This window comes from Setaria viridis, chromosome 3 (assembly GCF_005286985.2).
Source record: "Setaria viridis chromosome 3, Setaria_viridis_v4.0, whole genome shotgun sequence".
Taxonomy (NCBI): domain Eukaryota; kingdom Viridiplantae; phylum Streptophyta; class Magnoliopsida; order Poales; family Poaceae; genus Setaria; species Setaria viridis.
The window spans coordinates 23,855,491-23,866,122 of record NC_048265.2 but is presented as its reverse complement, the minus strand read 5'-3'; the positions used below and the strand labels follow the sequence as shown (position 1 = coordinate 23,866,122).

Here is a 10,632-nt window from a genome sequence, read left to right as displayed (position 1 = left end):
ATATGAATACGAATTCAGGTCATGAAAATATGAATTCAAATGTATCCAAATTAATGTATTATATTAGCAACAAATGCGGATACGGATATTCATATATCATATTTTAGCGTATACGAATTTACACATTCGCACCTTCCACCTTGAGTAATTATTGGCCGGACAAAAATCAAAATTTCTTCAGACTACTCTCACGCAACACTTTTGGCCAGGCGGGTTGTCCAGCGTGCACAGGCCAGATGGCGCGATCAGGTTGGGCCCGCCACGTAGTCCGTCCGCCCCCGCGCCACCGTCACAGCAGGTCCGCGGGCCGCGGCGCCCGCACCTCTCCTCACGTCCACCGCGGTTTTCTTCTAGTCGACTGCACCCGCACCGAGTCCACACCTCCTGGTTCGCGTCGGCCGACTGGAAACTAGCGCCGCCGAGCACGCCGCACCGCGGGACTGCTGCAGGGAGCCGCCGACCGCGCGCCTCTCCTCCACCCTCGGGCGACGCCCCTCCGCCAGGGTAGGCTGACTCCCCCCTCCAGGCTCGCCCGACCACAGCAAAGCCGCTGCCGCACCCGTACTCCTCCAGGCCGTGAAAGGTGAGGCCCAACTCCTCTCTCCCTCAGATCTGTATGTGCGGATGCATATATTTCCTGAAAAACGGAATGAGAAATGGATTGGCGCGTTAGATCTGGATGCGTTGATGTACGTTACTTGAAAATTGAACTGAAAAATGGGTTGGTACGTTGGATCTAGCTTCTGTTATGGTTCGGTAGAGCAATTCCTCGATAATTTCCCCTCTTGTGCATTATCTGTTATGCGAATAGCTGTGGGAGAGTGATGTTGCCATCACTTGTTCAGAAGATACATACTACATGACAAATGCTAAAGTGCAGTTCTGCATGGCTTGCAATGTTTGATTAGCTGTGGGAGAGTGATGTTACGGTCACTTGTTCAGAAGACATATAGGACAAATGCTGAAGTGCACTTCTGCATGGCTTGCAATGTTTGATTAGCTGCTTGGTATGTTGCTAACTTGTTCAGGACCTACCAGATTTTTTTGCTCCATATCTTTAGTCAAGAGGCTTTATTTCATTATTTCAATTAACTATGGAGATTCAAGCCTTAACAGAAACAACAAACACACTATTGGGTACTCCCACAAAAGTCCCAGTGTAAGACTGCAACACATGCAAACAAGCCAACGCAACGCGTGCTGCATACACAACCGCAACTTAACTGCCACACTTCATAACGCTAGATGGACAAAACAAATCACAGATCTCAGTGACCTGGTATTGCAGTCCTAATCCAGCAATTAGTGCTTTTTGTTAGGTTGTTTTCTGATGGTTCGGATATTGTTCTTCCTTTTTTCCCGTTCAATCAGTTTAAAGATGGACATTATCATAGTTAATTTCTGATGGGTGAGAGGCATCGCATGGGACGCATGGGAACAACTCCCTGTTTATTCTTGGCTTCTACAATGGGCCTGGAGGCTGATGAAATCCATTTGATGGCTAGGGTTGCGTAGCCTTGCTGTGCAGTATTGGGAACCTGTGCATACTTCTGCCACTTGCCCCCCTGCAGTTAGCGTGTTACACCCGTAATGGGTCTAATTACCTTCACTTAGCAAGCAAGCCCTTAGGATTTTTATAGCAAATCATACCAGCTTATTTAGATATCATTACATGTATACATATGCATTCTTGTAATGCTTGCTATCATTCAAAAAGAAGTTCATCTTGTAGATTTTGACAGAAAAAAACATTTCAATTGGAGAGAAGTTTGTGGCTGAGGCTGAAGAAAATCTGGATGTGCTTGACTTGTAAGGCTCACTATTTTTGGGAGGTGTCTGACGTAGACTATCCAAAATTCAGCGCCAGGGATCAGGGAGCGACCTACCCCAGGGTGGGGAGTTTCCTTTTCCAGTTACAAGGAGGGCAAACTCGTATTCCATCATGATGGAAGAGGACATGGAAAATGGAAGGTCGTATCAGGAAAGACCAAGAACTTTTTCTACAGTCCGAAGTAAATCATCTGTACCACTGGTATGACCTACCGCTAAGCTTTCACCACCTTTCAAATACATAAGCGAGCTTTCTGGCTACTTTGAAGGGTATTAATTTAGCTTCTGTTCATGTTTGATGCGCTCACTTTGTGCATGCATTTCTTTCTTGTGTTATGCAACTGCATGGCATTTGTTCTTCATTGTGGCAGTGTGAATTGTCCTTGTTTTGGTTGAAATATTCACACTACTTTTTGGCAGGAAACAAATATCCACGGTATTGATTTATTATTTTTAATTCCATCATTTTCTTAACGTATATGCCAATCGACAGCTATGAAAGTGTACCAAAAAACAATTCAGCATACTATGAATACTACATCATTCCTTTTCCATCTTTCTTTGTTTTAGCTTTATATTTATACTTAAGAAATATGTCCATAAAGTAACCAAATAGAGTTACCCTTTTTTGCTCAATAACAACAACGAAGCCTTTTATTCCCACCTATAAAAAAGGTCTTTTTAGTCTCAAACAAGGCAGGGTAGGCTAAAAGTTAACCTCTTTTATCATACCCCCAAAAATGGTCATTCAGCTAAAAGAGCCAGTTTAACACTCTATTGTTATTTTAGGGGGTTTGTGATGGGTTGAACTGAAGTACTCTAGGCAACATAGGTTTCCATGCTTGAACCAGTCTTTTCCTATCACAGTGTGCACTGATTCATTATGTTATGTTTCTAAGCTACTTGGATGGTTTATGGATTCCAGGTCGCAAACTTTGATAATTGAAAAACTGGTGAAGTGCACATTTCTGCTGATTGGTTAACACTTTTCTTTAACATGTCATGAGCTACAGTTGGATATTTTTCATTTGTCTCTTATACAGTCTATTTGGTGATACAGGTCTTCCGTTTGTTGATGAGGATAAATCCCCGTGCTCTGATTATTCTCTCTCTTTTGGTCTTCAGTGGTGTTCTATATGTGGGAGCCAGTACATCGCCAATTTTGGTCTTTGTGTTCTGTATATGTACTCTCAGTTTATTCTTCTCTCTCTACCTCACAAAGTGGGTTCTTGCTAAGGATGAAGGACCTCCAGAAATGTCTGAGGTATAGAAAGTGCCTCAGTTCAGATCACTGATAATGTGCTAGTGCTTTCATTTTCTGCACATCCAATGCTTCGCTTCTTGTCACATGCTGTTTCTCTATGTCTGGAAAGTGCTGCAGCGTGATTGATTGTACCTAATCTTTTTCAGATATCTGATGCCATAAGAGATGGCGCTGAAGGATTTTTTAGGACACAATATGGAACTATTTCTAAAATGGCATGTATTCTGGGCTTTGTCATCCTTGTCATTTATCTCTTTCGCACTACCACCCCGCAGCAGGAGGCATCTGGCATAGGAAGGTGATTTTCTGCCATTATCTAAAACCTTAGTTGTACTGATATGTTGAGATCTCATGAACCTCATGACTACACAGGACAACATCTGCATATATTACAGTTGCTTCGTTTCTCCTTGGAGCTTTATGTTCTGGAATAGCTGGCTTCGTTGGGATGTGGGTCTCTGTACGTGCAAACGTTCGAGTTTCAAGTGCCGCTCGGCGCTCTGCGAGGGAAGCATTGCAGGTTTTGTTTTCGTTCCTTGACGTACTTTCAGGTTTTCTCCTGCAATATAGTTTGAAATGTTGACAGATTTCTCAAAACAGATTGCTGTCCGTGCTGGTGGTTTCTCAGCCATTGTGGTTGTTTGCATGGCTGTATTTGGTGTGGCAATACTATACTCAACATTTTATGTTTGGCTTGGAGTAGATTCACCTGGTTCAATGAAGGTTACCGACTGTAAGTTTCTTGCACAATGCACCTGATATTCGTAAGTGGTGTTAGATGGAGCTATGTTCTGCTTGTCAATTGTTATATGTCATCGTTGCAAGGTTATAGATCGTGATTACTGATCATTTTATTTCTGTAATTGAAAGTAGAGGGAAGTACTGTTCTGCACTTATGCTTCTCTAAATTTGACTCTACTGTAGACTTTACCTCGTGTTCCTGTAGAGTTAGTTGGGTTACATGTAATTTTCCTATAAAGTCGAGAAATTGCACTAGATTAGGATCCAACTTGTCCACCAGTTATGTGCATGTAGTTGCAATATCGTTTTCTTATGTAAAAAGAACATTATTCTGTTGCTTATTCATATGTTTTTTTGTGCAGTGCCTCTTCTCCTTGTGGGATATGGATTTGGTGCCTCTTTTGTTGCCCTTTTTGCTCAGTTGGGTGGTGGAATATACACCAAAGCTGCTGATGTTGGAGCTGATCTCGTTGGAAAAGTTGAGCAGGGAATACCAGAAGATGATCCTCGCAATCCTGCTGTCATTGCTGACTTGGTATTGATCTTCTCTAGTAAACATTAGTGCACCTTTTTCATATTTTTCATTGAAGATAGCTCAATTATGTTCAAATACACCTAGGCATTAGTTGTAAAAATCAATATTCATGTGCTTCTGAAGCTTTATTAGGGATAAATTGATATCAACAGCTTTCTTTTGTTTTGAAACTCAATGAATGGTTGTGTACTGTGCTATACTATATGCGCTAGGGTACCTTGTTGCCTAAGGGTGCGTTTGGTTCCAGGGACGAAGTGGGACGGGACGGGATGATCCCACTTCGTCCCGCGTTTGGTATGGAGACAAGTGGGACGGGGACATCCCTACGAGGGAATATACCCTCCAGATGCGGGATGCCCCCATCCCACCAAAACGAGCGGACGGGGGCATCCCACTTCGCCCCCGTCACGCGTCGTCTGCTCGCCGTCCGTGCATCTTCTCCGTTCTGCTTGTCGGCACGGGCGGAGGCCAGCTCCTGGCGGCGGACACCAGCTACCGGCGGCGGAGGCTAGCTCCTGGCGGGTGGAGGGCTGCCGGCGGCGGAGGCCAGCTCCTGGCGGGCGGAGGTCTCGATGGGCGGAGGGCCCCGGCGGCGGAGCTCCTGGTCGGCGGGCTGCTTCAGCGAGCAACCGCGGGAGCTGCTCCGGCGGGCGGCCCTGCGAGGAGCATGGGTAGCCCCGCAAGCTGCTCGGGCGGGTGGCGGCGCAAGCTTCTCCGGCGTCCAACCCCGTGAGCGGCTCCGGGAGCTCCTTCGGAGAAGATAAGAGGAAAAAGAAAAAGGGAAAAAATAAATAGAATGGATATAGGATGACATGTGGGACTTTAAATGACATATGGGACCCACAAAATATTGTAGTTAACGGTGTTAAAATATCATCCATACCACCCATCTTAACCCCTTCAACCAAACACTAGACGGGACCGTTCCATCCCACTTCAACCAAACACTAGATTGGACCATCCCATCCTACAAAATTGGGACGGGATCGTCCCATCCCACCTCGTCTCCGAACCAAACGCACCCTAAGGTTTGGTAGAATTCTGAGTCATATGCACTCTCAAGGATTGAATATTTGTTGTCTGTGCTGCAATACTCAATACTAGATTTGCTTTGCTCTACAACACTATAACTACTTGTCTGGTTCTTGTTGTCCTATAGTTTATCTTTGTTACTATATATGCTTGTGTAACGAAAGAAAACTACTCAGGTTGGTGACAATGTTGGAGATTGTGCTGCGCGAGGCGCTGATCTTTTTGAGAGCATAGCAGCTGAAATTATCAGTGCAATGATACTTGGAGGAACAATGGCACAGCGCTGCAAAATTGAGGGCAAGTCTCTTTTATTGCCATCCAATATTCTTGTCAACAAGAACACTGGCCACAACCCGCAAGTGGTTGTTCATATTTTTAATATGATAAATTCCCAATAATATAGTTATAATATTGGATTTGAATTTATATTTTTGGTACAATGGTACACACCACACCTTTGTAATCGCACTGTTCTGGTCTATAATCAGCATTGTTTGTCATTGCAGATCCCTCTGGCTTTATTCTGTTTCCTCTTGTTGTCCATTCATTTGATTTGGTGGTTTCATCTGTTGGAATTCTCTCAATCAGAGGGACACGTGATTCTGGACTCATCTCCCCTATCGAAGATCCCATGTCAATTATGCAAAAAGGCTATTCTATCACTATCATGCTTGCTGTTCTTACATTTGGAGTGGTGAGTCTTGTTTCGGTAAATAGTTTGCTGTTTTATTATGTTGTCTTGCTGCTTGCAGTATTTGTAGTATTACACTGTTATGCCATCACTCCATTTGTTCCCGAGGCTGGGTGCAGAAATCACTTTGTAAGTGCAATATGCAAAAGTGGTCTACAGCATTGTTGAATATCTTTCATATAGGCTTCCCATCATGATCGAATATAATATAAGGAGAACTTTGAATGAGTCGCTGAAACAGCAATTATGGTTAAATGTTATTGGAAGAAGAGATTCCAGAAATTATCCAAAAGGGGAGAAGATGACCTCAATCTAGCAGTTATTATAATCAAATCCATAGCCATAGGATGTAATCCGAAGATATTTGGACTGATAACAGAAACATATTATAAACCATGAACAGTTCTTGTTAAGGTTTGTTATAAGTCTGCAGTTTATTTGTGTCGGGATAACGCTTTTATGTAAGTCTTCCAACTCACAGTGAACAGAGGCTGTGTTTGTGTCATGTGTCTTCACTTTATACCAAGTAAAACTGAACCTTGTTTTTGGCCAGAAGTTGCTTTATAATCATTGATCTGTGTTAAATTTCCAGTCTACTCGTTGGCTCCTGTATACGGAACAAGCACCTTCAGCATGGCTAAATTTTGCGCTGTGTGGCTTGGTGGGGATCATTACGGCATATGCTTTTGTTTGGATTTCAAAGTATTACACAGATTATAAACACGAGCCAGTCCGCCTTTTAGCTCTTTCAAGTTCTACAGGACATGGAACTAATATTATTGCTGGAGTAAGTTTGGGAATGGAATCAACAGCTCTACCAGTTCTAGTGATAAGTGTAGCCATTATATCAGCATACTGGCTGGGGCAGACCTCTGGCTTGGTGGACGACTCTGGCAACCCAACTGGTGGTCTTTTTGGGACAGCCGTAGCAACAATGGGAATGCTTAGCACAGCAGGGTATGTTCTCACTATGGACATGTTTGGTCCTATAGCTGACAATGCTGGTGGTATTGTTGAGATGAGCCAACAGGTATTTTATTCATGCGCTTCTTTTGTAGTTTAAACCTCTTTTATAGGTCATAGCAAACAATCATATTATTTAATACTTCTACCGCTACAAAATTTTAAAACATTTCAGAGTTCAAATAAAAGAAAGAACAATTGAAAGTATTATACATTATGTAATGTTTTTCTTCCTATAATAGCTGTAAGCTAATTAGCAGGTCTACATTTGCCTCATGTTTGCATGTGTGCACTGATATTCTGTATTGTGTTTAATCATCTTAACTCTGATTGAGTATTGGTGCAGCCTGAAAGCGTGAGGGAAATCACAGACGTCCTAGATGCTGTGGGCAACACAACAAAAGCTACTACAAAGGGATTTGCCATTGGATCGGCGGCACTGGCTTCCTTCCTCCTGTTCAGTGCGTATATGGATGAAGTAGCTTCTTTTGCTCAATTGCCATTCAAAGAGGTATGCAGTTAGTATTAGTATGCCACGTGGAATACTGAATTTAGGTGCTCATACTTAATGGCCTTACACAATTGTTGCAGGTTGACATAGCAGTCCCAGAGATTTTTGTTGGTGGTTTATTAGGCTCAATGCTTATATTCCTGTTCAGTGCATGGGCTTGTTCAGCAGTTGGCAAAACTGCACAGGAAGTTGTTAATGAGGTCAGGAGACAATTTATTGAGAGGCCTGGTATTATGGTGAGTACATGATTAGATCATGAAGTTCTTCAGTTCCCTTATGCTTGGAAAAGCTGATGTCAATTTGTTATGTGATATCATCCAGGACTACAAAGAGAAGCCTGATTATGGACGTTGTGTTGCAATTGTGGCATCTGCATCCTTGAGAGAAATGATAAGACCTGGGGCTTTAGCAATTATATCACCCATGGCCGTTGGTGAGTAGGCCATACCTGTGGTTATTGTGGCATTCTTGTTCGTGTCCATAATGCTTTTGTAATTTGGTTTTCATGGTTTGCAGGCGTTATCTTCCGGATTTTGGGTTACTACACTGGCCAACCTCTTCTTGGAGCTAAAGTTGTGGCCTCAATGCTTATGTTCGCAACAGTTTCTGGTATTCTCATGGCACTCTTCTTGAACACTGCTGGGGGCGCCTGGGATAATGCTAAGAAGTACATTGAGACTGGTGCTCTTGGTGGCAAAGGCAGTGAGTCTCACAAGGCTGCGGTTACTGGCGATACGTAAGTTTCTTTCTCAGTTATACATAATGCTGTTCTATTGACACATAATTTGGGGCTATGCTCTTGAGCTGAGACTCCGCTTTTGATCAACACATAGTAAAACCGATGTTTTCATACTAGCAACTTTCGGTTATGGAATCTGGCAGTTTTCTGATTATGGAAGATTGATAACACTTACAGGAGTATGTGTGTTGCGTTGCAGGGTTGGGGACCCATTCAAAGACACAGCGGGGCCTTCAATCCATGTTCTTATCAAGATGCTCGCAACAATCACATTGGTCATGGCCCCGATATTTTTGTGATTAACCAATCACTCACTCACCAAGCTTACCCTCTGAGATGTATTTACCGGACTCATTTAGCATCACTAAATGTTGTACCCAGAGAAAGAACCAGTGCCGCCCTCCCGACATTTCACGGATATTGTACGGATGGTGCAAACGTCAGAGAATACATGTATTTGTGACGGAGATAACTGAACTTGTCGCCCGAATGTCGTGTGTTTGTTTACTGGAACATTTTGGTCGTTCATGCCAATTGCAACATCCATTGCGGTAGCTGGAGAAAAGAAATGAGCGATAAACGATAGTCGATAGTAGGATCAGGACATGATCTACATCTACCTAAGCTGATTGTTGAGGCAAGCAACGTTGCAGCCATTAAGCTCGTTGATCATCATCTCACTTTCTGTAGGCCTTGTCCACCGACCACTGGCCGATACCCTGACGAATGATCAGGTCTCTCGAATCCTACAGCGAGGAGTTCGTGTTTGGGTCCTAACGTTTCCACTAAAAGGAAGTGTACATGACGTTTGGGGTCCTACCTGAGTGCAATAGCCCATAGTTTTAACAATAGCTTAGGCTGTGATATTTGCTTAAATGCTCTTGCCTGATAGCAGTAAACTGTGAAATACTTTCTCCGTCCCAAATTATAATTTGTTTTGACTTTTCTAGGTACATACTTTTTTATATTCATCTAGATGTATGTTATGTATATGTCTAGATGCACATAAAACTTATGTGTATAGAAAAGCCAAAACGAATAGTCATTTAGGAATAGGAACGAGGGAGTAGTAAATTAAATCAAAACTTGTACGGTTATTTGTTTGCAGTATATGAGCGAAAAAATGAATTGAAGAGTTATGCAGTGATGATCTAGGTGCTGGCAACACCTAAAGACGTGTTAGCCAATCAAAATAATTCGAGTTAATTAAAAGCATATGAATCGCACTAAATTAAGAATTTGAAATGTAACAAAAAAGAAAACAAAGAAAGGTCCTATGACCAATAATATTAATTGTAAAATCAACTCAATAAGGACACCACACGCACACATACGCGTGCGTATCTATGCAGATGCTTATGAAAGATATTAGGAGGCATATATCTCCAGTGCGCGGGAAACGCGCAGTAGCACTAAACGCGCATGCATGTGTACCCTAACGAACCCAAAACTAATCCTAGATGCTATTGGGGAAAAACACCGTTGAAGCACCTAGGTCCAATCCTAGGGATCGAACCAGATGGGCTGGACGAACACCCTCGCTAGCAGCCACCTTAGCTACGCTCGGTCTTCAGGTGACCTGTACATGATGTCACTGTAATAAAAAAAGAAGAAAGATCCAATATTTACAAATAGTGTCTACATACAAAATATCTTGGAAATATTCATGCTTATCCATTACTATACTAGTAATAAAGAGATCTTTTTCTTTCTCAGAAATCCTAGACAAGGCCAATATTTCGACGTGAATGGCTCAGTTAACAGGAGCAGATGCTTCTAGTTATTTTTTTTGATGAAACAGATGCTTCTAGTTATTAGAACTGAAGATGCACACGCAGCTGCCTGCTCGAACAGGTGCCAGCATACCTTCTAATTAGCTGTTAATCGTGTCTTTAACTAATGCTTAGCAAGGTCAGGATGATGGAGAAATCGAAAGTAGCATTCTTCCTTGTCTGGTACGGTGTTTTAACCCGGCAACCCGTCAAGGAAGTACCCAAAGCAGAGTTTTGGTAGGTGGGTGTCGCCGAAATCTGGAACTCGATAGTCACGTAGGCACGCAATTTAGACAGGTTCAGGCCGCTAGATCGTGTAATACCATACATCCTGTGTGTTGTTTGCTTGGATTGGATTGAACTTGTTTGGAGAGGGTCCCTGCCCGCCCTTATATATTGGGGAACCAGGTGTGACGACCGACCCCAAATCTCCCAGGTTGATCTTTATCCTAGCCCCTGATCATCTGTCTAGTTTGCCGCGCCTGAAAGTTCAACCTTTCGACCGGTTCCGACCCCTGAGACCCGACCCCTCCCCGCCTTGCTTCGGTTCCGAC

General features: G+C 43.0%; 1 protein-coding gene across 1 annotated transcript; it reads left to right on the top strand.

Moving 5' to 3' along the window:
* The first annotated feature begins 345 nt into the window (after nt 1–345).
* Nucleotides 346–8,778, top strand: LOC117848664 (pyrophosphate-energized membrane proton pump 3). Its single transcript, XM_034730156.2, has 15 exons — nt 346–583; nt 1,733–2,032; nt 2,891–3,094; nt 3,241–3,392; nt 3,467–3,614; nt 3,695–3,827; nt 4,198–4,370; nt 5,579–5,699; nt 5,909–6,096; nt 6,686–7,123; nt 7,403–7,567; nt 7,648–7,803; nt 7,889–8,000; nt 8,084–8,303; nt 8,506–8,778. The coding sequence occupies exons 2-15, from the start codon at nt 1,943–1,945 to the stop codon at nt 8,603–8,605; spliced, it is 2,400 nt and encodes a 799-aa protein (XP_034586047.1). The 5' UTR covers nt 346–583; nt 1,733–1,942; the 3' UTR covers nt 8,606–8,778.
* The last annotated feature ends 1,854 nt before the right edge of the window (nt 8,779–10,632 follow it).